Genomic DNA, 22,160 nt, shown 5'->3' on the forward strand with positions numbered 1-22,160 from the left:
GGGCTGTTGCGAGTCAGGCCCCGGAAGGCCGAGCGGACTGACAGGCTAGCTATCGCCTCCTGGAGCTTGGTGGGATAATGGCATGTAGGAGTGTTAGAGGCGTCCCCGGAGGTGGTATCTGGGTATTACAGTCGCTCCGACCGAAACAGGATTTCGAGGGAGAGCAATAGAGACGTTAACTGGGCTAGAGGGGCCGGAGGTCGATAGATTGAGCGGCTAGAGAGGCCGGAGGTAAGTGGCTGTAGAAGTCGGGCGGACCCGGAATCCAGAGGAAAAGGGACCATGACTTATGCTTATCTCTTCAAGTACATCATCATCGGAGACACAGGTAACCCGCGGGCGACAATCCTCAAGCTGGGGCGGGGATCCGAAACATCCAAGTCGGGGCTTGGGGGCGGGGCTCATTTAGTGGGCTGGGCGATTAAGTGAAGCGGGGGCGGGGCGGGCCGCCGGGGGCGGGGCTCGGGGCTCCCCTTCCCCAGTCCTGGACGCCCCGACACTGATCTGTTCTCGCTGCCTAACTCCTAACACACGCGTCTTCTTTCAGGTGTGGGGAAGTCATGTCTCCTCTTGCAGTTTACAGACAAGCGGTTCCAACCTGTCCACGACCTCACAATAGGTAAGCGCATATACCTCTCCTAGAATAGATTATGAAATCTGACTAAAATAGAAAGTTAGCAGCTTTAGTGTTCTAAGTAGAAAAGTTACGTCTTCCTATTTTTGGGTTAGTCCAAAGTTATGTTAAGTGAAGAATGACTAAATGCTGAGAAATGGGCAGTAGTGTAATGGGGAGTAAGTAATTGAAAGGTGACTAGATTTAGAGATGACCATGAGGTATGGATTAGTTGCCTTAGGATTTTTTTTTTAACAAATGTGATTTGTATGTTTATGTAAAATCCTACGAAAACGTACTGTTAATTCAAAAACTCGCCTTACTCTGCGGTAAATTAGTGTGAACCTCATTACTTTTTCAAAGTAATCACTACCATATAGATTTTGTGTGTGTGTTGGAGAGGAGGAAGCAAATGGAAGAGCCATCCCAGACCTAGAATAAAAGGTACATGAAACTGGTAACTTTTGTTTTAAAGAAAAGATATGATAATCATGAGTTTCAAAAACACTCTGGTAATCGTGGGAAATGTGAACATCTTCCACAAATTTGTGATGTGGGACGACCTGCTGAGTTTGAACAACCCTTTCCCCATAATCTCCGTAACTCCAACCCAAATAAAGATTATATACATAACACTAGCTTTCTTGGCATTCAATTGCCATTTCAGAATAAAATCCCTAGCTCCCATTCTTACTATATCACCACTTCCAAGTCCCACATTATGGAAATCTGAAGCTACTACTGATCCCAAAGTACTTATTCAGAGCCAAATAACTAAAGTGGTTAGAAAAGGATTTAGTATCAACAGGAAAATATTTTTGTAAATGACTATTGTGTACAACCACAGTGTGCTAGGTGCTAAGTGATACAGTGCTTAATAAGGCAAACGTGCCTACATTGAAAGCTCCAGTGGAGGAGGTGAGGTGAGGCTGGGGGCAGATACTGAAGAATAAATCACTGTTGCAGAAGGGGATAAGAGGCTGCCACATCTATCAGAAAAAGCTGAAAATGGAAGCATGAGCAGGAACTAGCCAGGTGAAGGGGTTGTGGAGATGAGAGAAAAGTGATCAGGGCAAGAGGGAAAAACAGGTGCAAAGGCTCAGGAATAACAGAGATCAGACTAATCTGAAAAACTGAAAGTAATTTAATATGGCTTGACCATGGAATCTAAAGTGAAGAGTGACAAGAACTAAGAGTAGAGAACATCTGGGGTGGGGAAGGGGAGAGATGAAGTTTTGACACACCTAAAGGTAAAGGGAGCAAGTGACAGGTTTCAAAGTAGTGGAATGAAGTGATCAATCAAGTTTCCCCAGAGTCCAATATATGCCCTGTTTCTTTCTGAATTCAGTCTTCTATACCAAGATAAACAAGGCAGTTGGCTATAAAATGTGCACAAAATATGAAGGTTTCTTCATAATTAGAGGAAGTTGCATAAAAGGGGACAGAAGTTGTATTTTTTAATTCTTCACCATTGAAACTCCATTCCTCTTGTCCAGAAAGAAAACGTAAAAATTAGTGACTTTTTTTTTTTAGTAACTGTCATTATTCTTGATGATGCAGTCTATAGTAGTAAGAAACAATTTTTTAAATCTGCTTATTGACTGTAAAACTTTATAGAATTGAGAGAGATTCTGGATATATTGTGCCTGGGGCCCCTGAATAGCAGAAGCTAGATTAGTACTATTTCTTACCTGCAGATCAGAATTCCTGGAGTAAAGTACTGTGTAAAGATAGAAAATAGGACGAATTGTTTGACTTACAATCAAGTATTTTTAATGTAAGTGATCTTTGATTTTTAAGTTTTGTCCTGACATTACCTTGATAGAAGTTGAATGCCAGGTAAACTAAACCCTTTATTCAGACTATCCGTTTCCAAACCCCTGTGAGGAATGCCGTTTTCTGGTGAACTCTTGGAATTATTGGAGATCTGAAATGTTTCATTCTTGAGAATCTATTCTTAGATAGGTGCTTTTCTAAAAAAAATTATAAAATTGCAAAAAGCAAGTATTTATTGTTTCATATAGAGGATTAGTGAGTGACTTTGGGAAAATATTAAGAAATATTTTCAAAAATTTAGAAGTTTTTTAAAAAGTTACAAATTAAACATTTCTTATTCAAATTTATGCATTAAACAATAATTCTAAAAATTAATTCACTTTTTCTATTTGATTTCTTAATTAATTTTTATGCCCATATATGCTTTTCAGTTATATTCCTGAGGTGGTTGTCACCTGGAACAAAGTTTTTAATTCTAAAAGATAAAACTTTAAGGAGCACAAAATTAATTGGAGCAAATAGGGAACTGTAATGGGCTTAGTGGCACTAAGTACGGAGGATGAGTCATTAGCACAATGAGGACAAGCATGAACCTCTTGTCACCATGGTTGTTGTTCATGAGAATTACATTCTTTCTCTCGGTTTTCACTGACAGGCGTGGAGTTTGGGGCCCGTATGGTCAACATTGATGGAAAACAAATCAAACTGCAAATCTGGGATACGGTAAGAGAAAACAAAAATACTCTAGTCCCAAATATAACAGTAAAGGCTGATGCAGGGATAAAGGGCTATGACGGAGGAGCTAAGGATGGAGGTCAGAGTTCAGTTCAGTTGCTCAGTCATGTCCAACTCTTTGCGACCCCATGGACTGCAGCACGTCAGGCTTCCCTGTACATCACCAATAGCTGGAACCTACTCAAACTCATGTCCATCGAGTCAGTGATGCCGTCCAACCATCTCATCCTCTGTCATCCCCTTCTCCTCCTGCCTTAATCTTTCCCACCATCAGGATCTTTTCCAATGAGTCAGTTCTTCGCATCAGGTGACAAAAGTATTGGAGCTTCAGCTTCAGCATCAGTCCTCCCAGTGAATATTCAGGACTGATTTCCTTTAGGATGGACTGGTTGGATCTCCTTGCAATCCAAGGGACTCTCAACAGTCTTCTCCAACACCACAGTTCAAAAGCATCAATTCTTCAGCACTTAGCTTTTTATAGTCCAACTCTCAGATCCATACATGACTATTAGAAAAACCATAGCTTTAACTAGATGGACCTTTATTGGCAAAGTAATATCTCTGCTTTTTAACATGCTTTCTAGATTGGTCATAGCTTTTCTTGCAAGGAGCAAGCGTCTTTTAATTTCATGGCTGCCGTCACCATAAGCAGTGATTTTGAAGCCCAAGAAAATAAAGTCTGTCACTGTTTCCATTGTCTCCCCATCTACTTGCCATGAAGTGATGGGACCAGATGCCATGATCTTAGTTTTTTGAATGTTGAGTTTTAAGCCAGCTTTTTCACTGTCCTCTTTGACTTTCATCAAGAGACTCGTCAGTTCTTTGCTTTTCTGCCGTAAGAGTGGTGTTGTCTGCATATCTGAGGTTATTGATATTTCTCCTGGAAATCTTGATTCCAGCTTGTGCTTCATCCAGCCTGGCATTTCACATGATGTACTCTGCATATAAGTTAAATAAAATGGGTGACGATATATAGCCTTGACATACTTCTTGCCCAGTTTGGAACCAGTCTGTTGTTCCATGTCTGGTTTTAACTATTCCTTTTTGACCTGCATACAGAAGTCAGAGGAGGTCTAGTGAAATCAAGGAGACAGGGAAGCTTTCACTTCCATCTGTTACAGTTACAAATTCTGAATGCCACATCTTTTTGTTTCAAATAACCCAAATATATATGAGTTTGCTTTGGTAAATATATTGATTAAATAATCCAAAATTCAGGAATTTCCTAGCAGTCCAGTGGTTAGGACTTGGCGCTTTCAGTGCAAGGGCAGTATAAGGGTTTGATCCCTGGTCAAGGAACTACTATTCCATAAGTCATGCAGCATGGCCAAAAAAAAATATCCCAGATTCATTTGCATCTTACTTTGGAATGCATTTTGATTCTTAAGAAATGAGCCTGTCTGCTTTTGTAAGAATGGATACTTTATACATCTTGAAATTATATATAATGTGATGCTTCCCTTTGGGGGAAATGAGAAAACTTAATTCTCTTTATCTCCATCTTAATTCTTTGCTGCTTCGGATTTTTTTTAAAAACAGGAGATGGACAAAGATACCTCAGACTAATGCAGATCAACCCAAATTGAATGGCTCACTCTTTCTAGCTTTTTTTAAAAAATATTTATTTTTATTCATTTATTTGACTGCACCGGCTCTTAGTTGCAGCAGCAGGATCTTTAGTTGCAATATGTGGGACCTAGTTCCCTGGCCAGGGATCAAACTTTGCCCCCTGCATTGGGAGCTCAGAGTCTTAGCCACTGGACCACCAGGGAAGTCTCTTTCTAACTTATTGCCTCACAAACTTTGGTTCAGGAAATTGATTGAGATTAAGAAGTAAAGTGATTTGATTTCAAAAATCTTTTGTGATAGCGCACTGGAAGTGTTTTCATTTGCAAAAGTTAAATGCTTCTATTGATTCAACCATCACACAGGCCTCCCTCAGACTTCCCTTTTAGCTCTTGAAAGGACTTGAGGAAGGAGAGGGCTTTCAGCCATAGCAGAGGAGGAAAAAAAGTAAGTAAGTTAGAAGCCAACCAGGAATCAAATGATTTAAGACATAAAACTATTAGGGAAAAAAATAAAATTTAAGTGATCTCTTGGAGGGAAAAAATATGTTTTAGATCTTAAAGTGTGGTTAATATTACCAACAGAGTTCTTTAGAATTACTTTTGGATTTTGATGTTCTAACAGGTGCAATAAGACACTTATATGATTGTTGTAGTAAGAGATTCTTGTACTGTTGGAAATGTAACCTAGAACTAGTGTACTAGAACAGTCTTCTTACCTTAAACCTGGCTTTAGATTATGTGACATAATGTTTAAGAAAACAGACTTTTTTTGCTATGGAGTATTACACTAAGCTCCTACATTTAAATTATGGATTTGGTGTTTATAGAATTTTTAACTTCTGGCCAGTTACTGAACTGACCTTTGAGCCTAATTTTTCACATTTGTGTTAATTATTAGTATCATGAATGTTATCTTTGGTATATTGTGTTCAGTTCATTCAGTCACTCAGTCGTGTCCGACTCTTTGCAACCCCATGAATCGCAGCACACCAGGCCTCCCTGTCCATCACCAACTCCCGGAGCTCACTCAAACTCATGTCCATCGAGTCGGTGATGCCATCCAGCCATCTCATCCTCTGTCGTCCCCTTCTCCTCCTGCCCCCAATCCCTCCCAGCATCAGAGTCTTTTCCAATGAGTCAACTCTTCGCATGAGGTAGCCAAAGTACTGGAGTTTCAGCTTTAGCATCATTCCTTCCAAAGAAATCCCAGGGCTGATCTCCTTCAGAATGGACTGGCTGGATCTCCTTGCAGTCCAAGGGACTCTCAAGAGTCTTCTCCAACACCACAGTTCAAAAGCATCAATTCTTCGGCACTTAGCTTTCTTCACAGACCAACTCTCACATCCATACATGACCACAGGAAATATCATAGCCTTGACTAGACGGACTTTGTTGGCAAAGTAATGTCTCTGCTTTTGAATATGCTATCTAGGTTGGTCATAACTTTCCTTCCAAGGAGTAAGCATCTTTTAATTTCATGGCTGCAGTCACCATCTGCAGTGATTTTGGATCCCCCAAAAATAAAGTCTGACACTGTTTCCACTGTTTCCCCATCTATTTCCCATGAAGTGATGGGACCAGATGCCAAGATCTTTGTTTTCTGAATGTTGAGCTTTAAGCCAACTTTTTCACTCTCCTCTTTCACTTTCATCAAGAGGCTTTTTAGTTCCTCTTCACTTTCTGCCATAAGGGCAGTGTCATCTGCATATCTGAGGTTATTGATATTTCTCCCGGCGATCTTGATTCCAGCTTGTGTTTCTTCCAGCCCAGCGTTTCTCATGATGTACTCTGCATAGAAGTTAAATAAGCAGAGTGACAGTATACAGCCTTGACGTACTCCTTTTCCTATTTGGAACCAATCTGTTGTTCCATGTCCAGTTCTAACTGTTGCTTCCTGACCTGCATATAGGTTTCTCAAGAGGCAGGTCAGGTGGTCTGGTATTCCTATCTCTTTCAGAATTTTCCACAGTTTATTGGGATCCACACAGTCAAAGGCTTTGGCATAGTCAATAAAGCATAAATAGATGTTTTTCTGGAACTCTCTTGCTTTTTCCATGATCCAGCGGATGTTGGCAATTTAATCTCTGGTTCTTCTGCCTTTTCTAAAACCAGCTTGAACGTCAGGAAGTTCACTGTTCACGTATTGCTGAAGCCTGGCTTGGAGAATTTTGAGCATTACTTTACTAGTGTGTGAGATGAGTGCAGTTGTGCAGTAGTTTGAATATTCTTTGGCATTGCCTTTCTTTGGAATTGGAATGAAAACTGACCTTTTCCAGTCCTGTGGCCACTGCTGAGTTTTCCAAATTTGCTGGCATATTGAGTGCAGCACTTACACAGTATCATCTTCCAGGATTTGAAATAGCTCAACTGGAATTCCGTCACCTCCACTAGCTTTGTTCATAATGATGCTTTCTAAGGCCCACTTGACTTCACATTCCAGATGTCTGGCTCTAGGTGAGTGATCATACCATTGTGATTATCTTGATTGTGAAGATCTTTTTTGTACAGTTCTTCTGTGTATTCTTGCCACCTCTTCTTAATATCTTCTGCTTCTGTTTAGGTCCATAACGTTTCTGTCCTTTATCAAGCCCATCTTTGCATGAAATGTTCCCTTGGTATCTCTGATTTTCTTGAAGAGATCTCTAGATCAATGCAATTTCTTTGCATTGATCGCTGAGGAAGGCTTTCTTATCTCTTCTTGCCATTCTTTGGAACTCTGCATTCAGATGCTTATATCCTTCCTTTTCTCCTTTGCTTTTCGCTTCTCTTCTTTCCACAGCTTCTTGTAAGGCCTCCCCAGACAGCCATTTTGCTTTTTTGCATTTCTTTTTCATGGGGATGGTCTTGATCCCTGTCTCCTGTACAGTGTCACAAACCTCGGTCCATAGTTCATCAGGCACTCTATCAGATCTAGTCCCTTAAATCTATTTCTCACTTCCACTGTATAATCATAAGGGATTTGATTTAGGTCATACCTGAATGGTCTAGTGGTTTTCCCTACTTTCTTCAACTTAAGTCTGAATTTGGCAATAAGGAGCTCACGATCTGAGCCACAGTCAGCTCCTGGTCTTGTTTTTGCTGACTGTATAGAGCTTCTCCATCTTTGGCTGCAAAGAATATAATCAGTCTGATTTCAGTGTTGACCATCTGGTGATGTCCATTTGTAGAGTCTTCTTTTGTGTTGTTGGAAGAGGGTGTTTGGTATGACCAGTGCGTTCTCTTGGCAATACCCTATTAGCCTTTGCCCTGCTTCATTCCGTATTCCAAGGCCAAATTTGCCTGTTACTCCAGGTGTTTCTTGACTTCCTACTTTTGCATTCCAGTCCCCTATAGTGAAAAGGACATCTTTTTTGGGTGTTAGTTCTAAAAGGTCTTGTAGGTCTTCATAGAATAGTTCCGTTCAACTTCAGCTTCTTCAGCGTTACTGGTTGGGGCATAGACTTGGATTACTGTGATATTGAATGGTTTGCCTTGGAAATGAACAGAGATCATTCTGTCGTTTTTGAGATTGTATCCAAGTACTGCATTTTGGACTCTTTTCTTGACCATGATGGCTACTCCATTTCTTCTAAGGGATTCCTGCCCACAGTAGTAGATATAATGGTCATCTGATTTAAATTCACCCATTCCGGTCCATTTTAGTTCGCTGATTCCTAGAATGTCGATGTTCACTCTTGCCATCTCCTGTGTGACCACTTCCAATTTGCCTTGATTCATGGACCTGACATTCCAGGTTCCTGTGCAATATTGCTCTTTACAGCATCGGATCTTGTTTCTATCACCAGTCACATCCACACCTGGGTATTGGTATATTGTGTAAAATCTATTTATTTTCCCATGTCCAGATCTTAGTTTCCCTATCTTTAAGAACAATAGTCTCCCATCCAAATCTTTATGTAGGGACAGAAGGATAAGCAATTTCAAGAATGTGAAAACTTTTCTGATAGAATAGAGTCAATGCCCAGGGAATTCATATTTAGATAATTTTGTTTCCTTTGATGAAACCTGACCTCCCCCAAAACCTATTCCATCAAGAAAGCAAAAGTATCCTGTATATGGGGGCATAGTAAATTGCTCAATTATAAATAAATCTTAAATCTTGGCCCCCATTGGAAATGAAAGTAGAGAATAAACTTGAATTTGTTTTAGGACAGCTCTGTTCTGGGCCCTGGACTGCTTTCCCTAGTCGTTATTCCTGTTTGCTATGACAGGATCCCAGTAAGGGACATCTTGGCAGTCCTGCTTTTGCGGATGTGTGTGCTAAGTCACTCGTCATGTCCAACGCTTTGTGACCCTGTGGACTGTAGCCCACCAGGCTCCTCTGTCCATCGGATTCTCCAGGCAAGAATACTGGAGTGGATTTTCATGCGCTCCTCCAGGGGATCTTCCCAATTCAGGGATCAAACCCACGTCTCTTAAGTCTCCTTCAGTGGCAGAAGGGTTCTTTACCATTAGCACCATCCGGGAAGCCCTGTCCTGCCTTTATCAGTCACTAAAGGTCAGTTAGTATATGCCTAATTTAAGTGCTTTGTATCTAATTTTCTTCGTTGATCCATTGGAATGAAACTTGTATTATATAGAGCATTGGCATTCTAAGATAATTTTCTAAGACAAAGGAGTGGAAACAAAAATAGAAACAAAAAACAAAGGTGATACGTTCAACATCATATGGGACTGAAAAATACTCTTTGAGTTTCTAGTTCTATTTCCAGTTCTCTCCTAGGGGATATTGTGTGGAAATGTCTTTGTCACACTGACTGTAGGGTAAATATATTCAGTGACAGGGAGCCAGGGATGCTAAACATTCAGCAATTAAATGGACAGTCTCACAGGAAGAATTGACCCACCCAAAATATCATTTGTACTCCCACTGGAAGATATTGATTTCCCACCTGGACTTCTTACTGGGCATTCAGGTTTTCTTTTGGCCAATTCTCTTTTCTTAATAGAAGTTCTTTTGTAAAATTAACTCCTTTGTGTTAAAGTGGCATCTGATCAAGTAACTTCTCTGCAAATAACCTGGTTTTGTTGGGATTTTTTTTGCTGTTGCCATGTTGATGGAAAAGGCTGGACAAGAATCCTTCCGTTCTATCACCCGTTCCTACTACAGAGGAGCAGCCGGCGCACTGCTGGTGTATGACATTACAAGGTGAGGCACGTCTGCTGCGTGAGAGGGAGACTCTTTCCTCTGTTCTCAAAATCTTTTTAATCCACCGAATCTAGTAAGAATGCTAAAGAGGAATTGCCTGTTTTATATTTTTCTTTATACATATAAGTTTCCCCTTTTTCTTATGCATTTGGAATTGCTTTGGCGTTTTGAAATGGGCCTCTGACCCACTTTTGAAATTTTTCTGCTGTAGGCGTGAAACCTTCAATCACTTGACCTCATGGTTAGAGGATGCCCGGCAGCACTCTAGTTCCAACATGGTTATCATGCTGATTGGGAACAAGAGGTAAAATTTTATTTGTATAAATAATAAGTACTAGATGTCATCTAGGTACTCTTTGGATATTGAATTATTTGGGACCTAAACTTTTTTAGTTCCATTACCATTTTAACCATTTTTAAGTGTACAGTTCTGTGGCATTGAGTACATTCACATTGTTATACAACTATCACCACCATTTATCTCCAGAACTTTTTTATCTTCCCCAACTGAAACTCTGTTCCCATGAACACTAATTTCACTTTCCCCATCCCACTATTGTTGTTTAGTCACTAAGTTGTGTCTAACTCTTTTGCGACCCTATATGGACTGTGGCCCGCCAGACTCCTCTGTCTGTGGGATTTCCCAGACAAGAATACTGGAGTGGGTTGCTGTTTCCCTCTCCAGGGGATCTTCCTAACCCAGGGATTGAAACCACGTCTCCTGCATTGCAGATGGATTCTTTACTGCTGAGCCATCAGGGAAGATCCCCATCCCACTAGCCCCTCGCAATAACCATTCTACTTTCTGTCTCTTCTGACTACTTTAGGAATCTTACAATATTTGTCCTCTTGTTCTTGGCTTTTGTTTAGCATAACATCCTCAAGGTTTATCTATATTGTAGCGTGTGTCAGAATTTTCTTCTGTTTTAAGGTTAGATAGTAATCCATTGGATGTATTTACCACATTTTCTTTATTATCCATTGATGTACACTTTGGTTGCTTCTAACTTTTGGCTGTTGTGAATAATGCTGCTGGTCAGCATGGGTGTACAAAGATCTGCTTAGGTCCCTGCTTTCAGTTCTTTAGGATATATGCCCAGAAGTGGAACTGCTGGATCTTATGGAAATTCTGTTTAATTTTTGGAGGTACTGCTGTACGGTTTTCCATAGTGGCTGCACTACTTAACATTGCTACTCTCAGTGCACAAGTGTTCCAGTTTCTCCCCATCCTTAGCAACATTTGTTATTCTCAGTGAATTTTCTAAGGCACCCATGAGCCAAAAGACATACTTGATGGATTTGTTATTAAATAGTTAGGTCTAAACAAAGTAGCAGGTATTTTTGTCATAGCAACTGAGTAACTGTTTGGAAAACGGAAAACATGAATTAAAAGAAAAAGAATTTATTATTTCATTCTTAAGTAACTGTAACTACTTGCTAATGACCTGTGTATGCCTGTCAGGCACAGCACAGCTTGTCAAACCTTGGAGTTAACACTGCACACTACCACTCTTTTTTCTGTTGCAAATTGATTTTTGTGCAGTGTTTGCTTTTTGTCACAGCAGCTGCCAAGAATGCAGCCTCAAAAAGAACTGCAAATGTTGAATCTATCATGATCTGATTTTGACACTGCCAGTTATATTAAGCTTGTATTTATGTGGGGGCTTCTCTGGTGGCTCAATGGTAAAGAATCCGCCTTCCAGTGCAGGAGACACGGGTTCTATCCCTGGGTTGGGAAGATCCCCTGGAGAAGGAAATGGCAACCCCTTCCATTGTTTTTGCCTGGGAAATCCTATGAACAGAGGAGCCTGGCAGGCTACAGTCCATGGGGTCACAAAAGAGTCGGCTCTGACTTAGCAACTGAACAACAACAATTTATGTCGTGTTCTGATGTTGAGTGTTGCTGTGTTTCCCTTGAGTATTTAAAATAATCTGTGGCACCTAGAACTGTGGCCACAGACTGATTATACTCATTGGTTCAGCCAATTTGTGAAAAACCTTAACTACATCCTAGGTATTGTGCTAGACCCTGAGTGGGCAAGGTGAAAACAAAATCCTGCCCTCATTCCCATGGAGTTCACAGTCTAGTGGAGACATAGATATTAAATATAAAATGATTTGTATCTGTTTACAAATTATGATAAATGCAGTGAAGGGAAAAAAAAAGGGCACTATAAAAAAGAGTACCAGGATACTTATTTATTTTTTATAATTTTATTTGGGCTTCTCTGGTGACTCAGATGGTAAAGAATCCGCCTGGGATGCAGGAGGCCAGGGTTTGATCCCGGGGTCAGGAAGATCTCCTGAAGGGAATGGCTACCCACTCCAGTGTTCTTGCTTAGAGAATCCCATGAACAAAGGAGTCTGGGGTCTTATTGCTGCTTGTGGGCTTTCTCTAGTTTTGGAGAGCGGGAGCTACTCACTAGTTGCAGTGTGCAGGCTTCTCGATTTTGTGGCTTCTCTTGTTGTGGAGCACGGGCTCTAAGGCATGCAGGCTTCAGTAGTTGTGGCAAATGGACTCGGGAGTTGTGGCACACCAGCTTAGCTGCTCTGCTCTGAGGCATGTGCGATCCTCCCAGACCAAGAATCAAACGAGTGTCCCCTGCATTGGACCACTGGACTACCAGGGAAGCCCCAGGGTACTTACTGTTGATTTAGAGTTGTAATTTAAACTGGAATCTGAAGGATGGGCAAGAGTTCACTGGGCAAAGTTTTTGAAAAGGTGTCAAACGGGGTTAAGGAACTCTGTGAAAGCTCTAAACTGGGAAGAAGCTTGATGATAAGTTTATAATGTTGAAAGAACCTGGTGTGGTTAGACTAAATCAAAGGGGAATGGTACAAGATGAGGTTGGAAAAGAAGGCAGGAGTCAGATCTTGTGGCACTTACAGACCTGAGTGAGGAGTCTGGATTTTATTCTAAACAAGTAGGAAGCATTTAAGAGTTTTAAGCAGGGAAGTAGCTTGATCAGATTTTAAAAGATCTGGAGGGGAGCAAGGGTTGATGTGGATCTCAGCTGCAGCGGTCCAAGTGAGAAAGTGGTGGATTGGACTAGGTCAGTGACACTGGAGAGAGAGAGAAAGGATGATTGTAAGGTACATTTTGGAAGTACTTCGCTTTGGGGTGAATTGGGTATTTGGTGTGAAGAAGGAAAAAATGTTAATAATAACCTTGGTTTTTGGCTTGTGCCATGTGGAGGTGTGGGACAGAGTTGGGTTGGGGGGAAAAGATGATATTTCATTTTGATGTATATCTGAGGTGCCTTTTACACATGAGTAGAAATGAACAGGAAAATGGACAAACAGATCTGGAACTCAGAGGTATGTCTGGGCTAGATGTTCAGATTTAGGACTGTTGCCATTTCGGGTTAGTTCTTCCTTGGTCTTCACACAGCTCATGAAAAATAAGTATACGTTTTGCAGATGTTTTGTTCTCTAGTGGACTTACTCCTGGATTTTTTCTTTTCATGGTGAAAAACTGGAATCCTCCCAAATGAAAATTTCCAGTTTGAAAAATGAAAATTGGACAGTTCACCATAATCTTATTCTGCATCCTTTAATCCTGTGTTTCATAAAGTCTTTTCCATGCCACTTTATTCTTCCTCAGTCCTCGGCTCTGTTCTCAGGATCACCTAATTTTACCCATATCATTTTCTCTGAATCCTTCATTTCCCTGGTGGCAGGCTGCTGTTTATTATACATGTTAATAATGATAATAGTGAGTTAAGGCAGCTGGGTTTTCCTTATTCCTTGCTGTCTCTGCTTGTGGCTTGATTCCAGTAATGAGGAAGATACTTATCACTATGCGATGTGACATCCATGACTTTTCTACTTCCCAGTAACTGGAATTTCCCTTTCCTCTTCTTTCCTTTGGTTTAACTGGATCTCCTTCAAAAGAGAAGACTACAGCATAGACCTTGAGAAACTATGGGGCTTGCCTAACCTTTTATAAACCCTTTTCTCTGTAATAAGAGATAAGGCATTATCCTCAACTGTGCAGCAGCTGTCAAGAATCTGATCTGAAGAATATTTTCCCAGAGGCTACAGAAATCAGTAACCCTGTACAAGAGGACACCATTCAGGATCTGCATTCTTTATGGATTAACTGGCAGTTGAAACAGCTGTGGGATTCTTTTAGAATAAATTTCTTCTTTCACTTGGATCTTTTTTTAGTTTTCTCCCCAATTAATGATTAATCTCTTGCAGTGACTTAGAGTCTCGTAGGGATGTGAAGAGAGAAGAAGGAGAAGCCTTTGCTCGGGAACATGGACTTATATTCATGGAAACTTCAGCCAAAACAGCCTGCAATGTTGAGGAGGTACTATTTGGGAAAAAGTAGGGAAAGCTTTTCAGAGATTACACCGTTATCTTTGTCCCCCCCTTTTTTTCCTTCAGAATTCTCCTCCTCTGTTAAAACATGGGTAAGAAAAGGATGTCTTGTGGTCATAGTGACCACGTATCTCCCTTTAAGGGAATTGTTCCATTTGTTTTTCCTTGATTCCAAAGGCTTTACTTTTATATTAAGTAACATTAATTGATAAGTGTGGATTGACACTAGTGTTATTTGTAAATCATCTTAGTTGAGGAACTAATGAATTCCATCTTAGTCATTCCTAAGTCTGGTGTTGAATCTGTCTTAAGTAACTGACTCAGAAGAGAGCATGTTTGCTTTATTTGCAGAGTGTGCCAATCTGGGAACCCTAGGTACATCTTGCGTCAATACCAAAATACCATAAAATCTCTTTTTTCTATTTGAAATTGTTTGGAATGGCTTTTACAGGGCCTTTGGAGGACCTTGTGTATTTTTACTCAATTCTCGTAATGGTTCCCAATTCACTTTTGAAATCCAAATAGGCATAATATTTGTATTCTCTTTTCCTAATTTCTCTACGGAAACTTGAGCCTAATGCTATGATTTATGTCTCCTTCAGGCCTTCATTAACACAGCCAAAGAAATATATAGGAAGATCCAGCAGGGTTTATTTGATGTCCACAATGAGGTAAGATAGGGTAAGGGGCTGACAATTACTTTTGCTTTGTTTTAAACAGGACAGGATGCTTCCTAGAATATAAGCACTTCCTGTCTAACATGATACTATATGAAGCTATATGAACTGGCATAGCTTGTCTGTTTTTTTCTCAAGTCTGAGACCCAGACTGCTTAAAGAGATTATTAATTGCTGATCTAAAAGGTTTATACATTATGGGAGGTTTTCTTCTCAACCTCAGGTTTTTACTATTCCAAAGCATGAGGGAGGTGTGATTCTTAATTGCTTAGCTTCTCATTTCTATAAAGCACATTTGGGGGGGAATAAATGAATTATATGCTAATATGCTGCCACTTCTGTTTTACCTACTCTTACCAATCACATCCTGATTCTGCACATAGCTATGAAACTTAAGTATAACAGTCACTTGGGCACAGAAGCCACTTCCAGTGATCTATAATACCACAGCTGGTCACCTTATCTTCACCATCACAGAGTACTGTTCCACAGCAGTCTGGCTAAGGCACATGGTTACCTGCCAAGGCCATACCTGCTTCTAGAAATTGTAATTAATGATTTCTCCTTTTATCCCTCTCCTTTCTCCCACTTACTTTTACACTGAGGTGGGAACTATTGCCTCTTTTCTCTTACAGGCAAATGGCATCAAGATTGGACCCCAGCAGTGTATTTCAACCCCAGTGGGACCCAGTGCCTCCCAGCGGGGCTCTCATGACATGGGGGCTGACTCTGGCTGCTGCTGAACAACTGGCCTGGACTCTTTTTTTTCCTTCCTGGAACAGCTTCAGATCAATAGGCTTAAAGAAAGAGGTCTTACATGCTTTGGCTGAGAAAAGCCTCTTTTCAAGGTGTGATGTTTTGCCTCTCCACTTAAAGACCAGGGGAGAATTTGGGCCCTTATTGACCTGTCCTTCTTCAGGGACATGAGCGTTCCCTATAGATTAGGGCTCTTTTCATTCTCCTGTTTTAATTTGTAAAATGTTAGGATCAAAGCTGATTGTCATGGTAGTTCAAAAATAAATTCTTTTATAAGCAGACACAATCTACTCCCCACCAAGAATTAGTAACAAGGTCTAGGACGTTCTGCTTGAGCCCTTGAGGTGACTGGGATCTGGCTGCCCTTTGGGTTTTATGTCCTCAGTTTAGGGATTTCATTGAGGTTTTTCACTTGCCACTACATAAGAATTGTTGCAGAAGGCAGTTCCTTCTAGTTGAACTGCTCAAGGATGATGAACACTTCTCCTCCATCCCATTTCTAGTTTCTCTGTTTCAGCGTAACTACACAACTTTTGAGAGTAGTAGAGTTGGTCCTAGCCTTGTAGCCACTTATTATCATTACCTAAAGAAAACATCTTTCCCTGTTTGTTTTGTTTTAGGGACCAGACCTAACATTGGTAAGTCAGTGTCTTTCACCAAATAGACTCTTACTGTTTTATCCCACTCACTTCTTAAGGAGACCTATTTAGACTTTCTATCAAGCTAATCTGCCTACTGTACATGACATTTTGCTTCCACTCCTATGCCTTTGCACATGCCCTACTATACACTACTGTTATACTCAAAGTCCACATTTTTTTCCTTCAGAAAGCCTTCTTTGACCTAGGGACTTCTGAACAATTACTGACACAGTACCTTTTAGCTTTCATATATTGTTTATTCATATGTATATTTATTTGTATTTATGTTACTTTGTAAATATGTTTTATAGTAGCTTTGTGTGTGGAACCTGTCTCCCTGAGGTTGTAAGCTCCCTGAGAGCAGGAACCCCTGGTATGCTTTCACTTTTGTAAACCACTTCCTCCACCATTCCTTCACAGTGCCTAGTGCTACTCATGTGATCACTGAATTTGACTGACAAAGACTTGGAACAGGTTTATTTTAGGCTGCAGAGGAAACAAAAAGCCTTACAGTCATCTCTTTGTAATTCTATCTCAGTCTATTCCATCTGCTTACCCTGAATTCTTTATTGCTCTTCTCCTTCTCCTCTCTCTGCTTTCCCTGGCTCTTTGCCTCCATTCCATGCAGCATACAATAAAGCTGCCTGCTTCCAAGCAGTCAAATAAGTGGATACATCTCCATTTGAAGAGCATACAATACTATCCTAGTCAAGTCTGTCTTTGCTGTACTTACCGTGCAGCCTTCTGGGTCAGTTGCTGTACTGATGTCTCATTTTCTTCCACAGCACTGCGGTCTTGTGAATTTTTTTCCTCTTTTTTTTTGGTTGTCGATAAATTGTTTCATTATTAAATATATGCATGTATCCAAGCTGCTCACATTTCATGTGTCATTTCTGATTGTATCCCAAACATAAGTAGATACTCTTCTTCTAGGGAATTGTATCAAAGGAATTGGAAGAAGCCTTCTTGAGATACATTCATTTTATACTGGATTCTGCCCCCAGTAGCAGTAGTATTAGTTCACACTGTACCACAGGAAGTTGGAAGGCATATGGAGTATTACTTTGATTAAGGTTTGGTTTGGTTTGGTTTTTGAAAACTCCTACCTCATTTCAAAAAGGATTAAAGCTGTTGAATTTGGCTAGTCCACTCACACCAGAGACAGAAGTAAAGTAAATAAAACTTTATGGTTTCTGTACAGGAGTTTTCCTCTATCAGTCAAAGAAACCTTTAGCGATCAGGATGAATCAGAACATTGATCAGAACATCATTCTGTCTAGAGCTGCTGCTTTTGGAGTGCATCTTTTTTTTTTTAACATGGTAAACAATTCAAATGGAGTATCTCTTGAATTGATAATCCCATATTATCCAAAAACCACTCATAACCTTCTATACTCAGGTATTTCATCAGTTTTAAGCATAAGAAATGAGAGTATCTGGGCAAATTTATGACCTTTGTTGATCACTACTGATGTTCTGAATGAAATGGTCATGAGAAGTTACAGAAAATGCATCTCCCACCCCCATGTGAAGAATACTGGTTATAAGATAATATGAGTGTTGGTTGATTTTTGAAGCCCAGGACCCTTGGAAATATACTACTTATAGCAGTCTAAGTCATTACTATTTATAGGTCATTGCATATGGCAGGGATACCCATTCCCCTTTCTGTCTGTGCCTAATAACTGGTTCCTTTGATAGTAGGTTTATTTTGTACCAAAAAAGCAGAAGGATAATAGGTTCTCATTCTAGAAACTATAATTAAGGTCATATCTGTATATGCATTTACACATTGTTCTGGTAAGCCCTAATACTAACATCAAATTTGATATAACAGTGGTAGCCAAGGAAGAATTTGGCCAACAGATTTTGTTCAATATACAGAGAAATGTACTTGGCCAAGTCTTCTGTGATAAAATGTTGACTCACATGACTCCTTTAGGTCTCTGAGCTCCTACTATGTGTGACCATGCAAATGTTACTTCTTGAGAAATTCCTTTAATGATAGGGAAAGACACCCTTCACTCAGGATTTCCAAAAAATTAAAAACTTACTGTAGCAAATTTTAATAGCAGTAGAGTTAAACTAGAAAACATGGGTAAATCTTTCTCATTGAGGGCAAGAGGATTTCATCTACTGTAAAATTATTTCCATAACAATTTAAACACTATCATTGGGAAATTACTCTGCAGCCAATATTTCTAAGGCAGTCTCGTAATGCCCTCCTTGCATATAATTTCACCTCTAAGACATCATTTGCTCTATCCATATTCACAAATAGTTTGGGTCTATTGATGAATTGAGGCCTTTTCTTTTTTTTTTAAGTTGAAATTCTTTACTGAATTTTGTTCATTTCCAACTGACTAGCAGTACCCTGTACTGTCAAAGTCAGAACACTGGAAAACTTGCGAGCGAAACATAAGGTTTAGAAGCATCTAGAATAGATGCATAACCTATGCTGATGTTATGCTGATATCCTGAGGATTGAGACATTTCTAAAGGATTATCCCAGGAACTCAGAAAATACACTCACTTCAAGAATTAATTTTTGCTTCTTTGATTTGGTTAAGATCGCTTCACTTGTATGAGAGAGGGTGGGGGCTGCCTCCAAGCACACTCAGCATTATTCCAGGTTTACTCCCCATCGTGACTGAGGGGTACTCTGATTACGTGAAGGAGAGTACGCTGGGGCTGTACCTAAGCAGTCGGACAGGACGCCGAAAAGGGCTTTAGATTCCTTAAGCACTCCCTCCTCCCGGCCCGAAAGGCACCAGCCCGATCCAAGATGGCTTCCCAGAAACAGGTAACTAAATGTTCTAGTTTAGAGCGCCCCCAACGGCGGGGGTCAAGAAAAGAAGGATGCGGAGAGATCCGAAAGCCCGTGAACGGAGAGCGGTCAGAGACAAGGTACCGCCAGATTTTATTTTCAATCAGGCATATGTGTGGTTGCCTCAGCCTTTTAGGACCTCCCATCCTCAAGAGACTTCCTGGATGGAGCTCACATTACCCTGCTGGAAGAGGCGGGGCGTCGGCCCTGCCATTGGCGGGTGGGAGCGTAGGTGGGCGGAGCAAGGGAGCATGGACTACTAGCAAGCTAGATTGAGGCGAGGGCTGGCCATGCTCCGCCGGAAGGCGCCTTGTTCTCCGAAAGGGTGAGTTGAAACGCTGGCTGGAAAGGAAGCGCCGGGACTTGTTCAGGTAGGCTTTCAGCACACGCCCGCTGCTCAGTGCTGGTCCAAGAGTCTTTGCAAAAGCTGCGGCTCTTAGATTGGTTTTCATAACTCATCCTCCTCCTCGCTTCCCCGCCCTCTGTCCTTCCCCCAGTTGTGCGGGATCAGGTGCTGGGTGATGCTCCGGACTGAACCATTCTCCTTTGTGAGAGGCCGGGGGAGAGGGCGGCTGCCGGCCCGCAGGGCCCGAGCCGGGCTGAGCCGCGAACGCGGCTGCCCCGGCCCCTGTGAAGTTTCTAGGCCTTGTCATTGCATTACTGGGCATCGTGTAGATGTGAGGCAGATCCGTTTTCTCCTTGCTCCTTCAGAGGGAAAACTCCGCGGCTCCGTTTGGTTACTCCATACTTTGGACTCAGAAGTGGGAGTTTGGGGTTTGGGTTTTGTGTGTGTGTATTTTAGCAATAAAGGTGGTTAGGAGAGCATGAGGTGAGCATGTGCGATTGTTTTACATTATTAGGTGTAATTTCTGTGGAACTTTGGGAGAGCGGAGCAGGCTTTTGGACAGTGTTTAGAGGTGGTTGGAAGAGAGGAGCTCTAGCTTTGCATCTCCATTGACAGGTCCGCAGAGCTCACTGGTTTTCTGTTGCATTATGTAAACTCTTCAGTGGCAGAAGACCCCTCCCCCTTCCTCGGAGCGAAAGCAGTTTCTTTATTTACCTGTCTCCAGTGTCGCAGGAAATTTCCCTGCCTTTGCGGCAGCTGTGCAAATGCAGCAGCTCCTACCTTTTAAGGGGCAGTCCTAAATGATTAAGATCTTAAAGGAAGAGGTGAATAGTGGTATATAGATGTTTGATGGACCAATCTCTTTTCAATGACTGAGAACAGTGAGCCAGAAGTGGAAGACTGAGAACTTGATGTCTTTTTCTTTTAAAGAATAGACATAGTGGAATGCCCCAAACACCAGAGGAGCTGCGTTTTCTGTCTACTGCATCCTACCATCGCCTAGCATCCACAGCTTGTTTACTCTTCATGTTGTTCTGAACCTATCAGGTCAGCCGGAGATTCTCTGCCTGTTATCCTTAGCATCAGGTGAGGTCCTATCCACTGTGGGGCACGTTAGTTACTAGAAGGTGAGTTTGTGATTTGAATAGTATTCTCTTGTTAGTCCATTAGATATGTCTTCTGCTTAGGAATTTCTTTTGTATTGATCAACAAATAGGTTTCAGAACAAACTGTGGTCCACCTCTTAGGGCGAGAACATGGGAAGTTTCTCATTCCAAGTATTTTGGATTATCTCACCCCTTAAAGGAAAAGAGTTATGATAAGGAAAACAGCGTTTTTCATTTAAAGAGACAGGTGGTAAGAGTGGTGTGCCAGTGGGTCTGCAAGGCAAAATGAAGGACGTTGGCCAAAGAGAAGGTACATGTGTGTAAAGACAGGCTTCGGGGAAGGTTTAAAACTGCAGTAGCAAAGGAGTAATGGATTAGGGTAAGAGATTTGATGAAACAGTGCATGGTTAGTGACATAGAGTTCTTGCTTTCCTCATGTTTGATCTATCCTGTGCCTCTGGCCTTTTGAGTATGTCAGTTCCCAAATTGACAAAATCCGTTTAGACATGGATAGAAATGATAGAAATAGAAATCTGCTGAGCTGGTTGTGAATCACCAGGAAACACAGATCTTGTATTTCCCGGGACAGTCTTCTCTGCAGCACCTGCTGGGTGATGGGGTGAAAGAATCTTGGCATTGTGGTAACCACCGCTGCAGAGTTTTAGTTGTAACAGGAAAAATTTGCCACTTATTATTAGAAGGGTCAAGTTTCTGGTAGGTAAGGTAGGGTGGTGAAGGGAATTGATCTTTAAAAGAAACCATTGTACATGTCGTCTTTGAAAAGGGTGAGGTTTTTCTGGGCAAAGCTAACACTTTATTAATTTGTGGGTTTCAAGCTCTGTACTTGCTTTCTGAAAGAATGAGATTTGATATTCATTCAGATGAATGCTAAATGCTTTGAAGATACTGTTTGTCTACAGTCCTGCAAAGGTTAAGCTATCTCTGAGCTTATGTTTAGCCTAATAACTGAAGGATAAACAAGATAATATTGTTCTGGACCCTCCACCCTCAGCCTTAGAAGTGACTCCACTTCTGGAGTTATATTTGAACTGGTCCCTGATCCGCAGGTCTTTGCTTGACCTACCCTTGCGCCTACTATAACCAACTTAGTATTTACTCTTTTAGCATTCAATTCATTGGTAAACTATCATTTCAGAACCTCATCTCCTCTTTAATTAATTGTTCTTTTTCTCACAGAGCAGGTGGTCTTCCTTTTATCCTTCTGTTATAATTTTGTTCACTTTGCCTTTTATTTTGACTCACTGACATTGTCCCTTTTCGCATCTGTCTTGAGACCATTTAAGAATGCAAAGAGACCCTGACTTTCAAGAGGGGTTCCTTTGGTTTCTGGTACCCAAATAACTTGGCTTCCCTGGTAGCTCAGCTGGTAAAGAATCCACCTGCAATGCAGGAGACACTGGTTCGATCCCTGGGTTGGGAAGATCCCCTGGGGAAGGAATAGACTACCCACTCCAGTATTCATGGACTTCCCTGGCTCAGATGGTAAAGAATCCACCTGCAGTTGGGGATACCTGGGTTCAGTCCCTGGGTTGGGAAGATCCCCTGGAGGAGGGCATGGCAACCCACTCCAGTATTATTGCCTGGAGAATCCCCATAGACAGAGGAGCCTGGTGGGCAAC

General features: G+C 41.2%; 2 protein-coding genes across 8 annotated transcripts in view; both read left to right on the plus strand.

Annotated features, from left to right (window-relative positions):
• Positions 1 to 15: 15 nt before the first annotated feature.
• On the plus strand, positions 16 to 17,119 carry RAB2B (RAB2B, member RAS oncogene family). The gene is made up of 8 exons (XM_061430541.1): positions 16 to 328; positions 548 to 619; positions 3,045 to 3,112; positions 9,759 to 9,841; positions 10,053 to 10,145; positions 14,045 to 14,156; positions 14,770 to 14,838; positions 15,480 to 17,119. Exons 1-8 carry the CDS (start codon positions 283 to 285, stop codon positions 15,585 to 15,587), a joined length of 651 nt encoding a protein of 216 aa, XP_061286525.1. The 5' UTR covers positions 16 to 282; the 3' UTR covers positions 15,588 to 17,119.
• A 2,205-nt stretch (positions 17,120 to 19,324) lies between these two features.
• Positions 19,325 to 22,160, plus strand: part of CHD8 (chromodomain helicase DNA binding protein 8) — a 58,425-nt gene continuing 55,589 nt past the window's right edge. For 3 of the 7 annotated variants that reach the window (XM_061430527.1, XM_061430525.1, XM_061430529.1), the window contains exon 1: positions 19,326 to 19,439. The gene's annotated coding sequence lies outside the window, so the exon portion shown is untranslated. Of the gene's footprint in view, positions 19,440 to 22,160 lie in introns of all 7 variants that reach the window. The other 4 variants (XM_061430534.1, XM_061430532.1, XM_061430531.1 and 1 more) reach the window with 3 other exon arrangements.

Source organism: Bos javanicus, chromosome 10 (assembly GCF_032452875.1).
Source record: "Bos javanicus breed banteng chromosome 10, ARS-OSU_banteng_1.0, whole genome shotgun sequence".
Classification (NCBI taxonomy): domain Eukaryota; kingdom Metazoa; phylum Chordata; class Mammalia; order Artiodactyla; family Bovidae; genus Bos; species Bos javanicus.

What these genes read in the sequence shown, in the direction of transcription:
- RAB2B (XM_061430541.1), top strand. Translation starts at nt 283, where the DNA reads ATGACTTATGCTTATCTCTTCAAGTACATCATCATCGGAGACACAG. An exon ending in CATCATCATCGGAGACACAG is followed by an intron (nt 329 to 547) that starts GTAACCCGCGGG and finishes GTCTTCTTTCAG; the next exon opens with GTGTGGGGAAGTCATGTCTC. An exon ending in CAGCCTGCAATGTTGAGGAG is followed by an intron (nt 14,157 to 14,769) that starts GTACTATTTGGG and finishes TGTCTCCTTCAG; the next exon opens with GCCTTCATTAACACAGCCAA.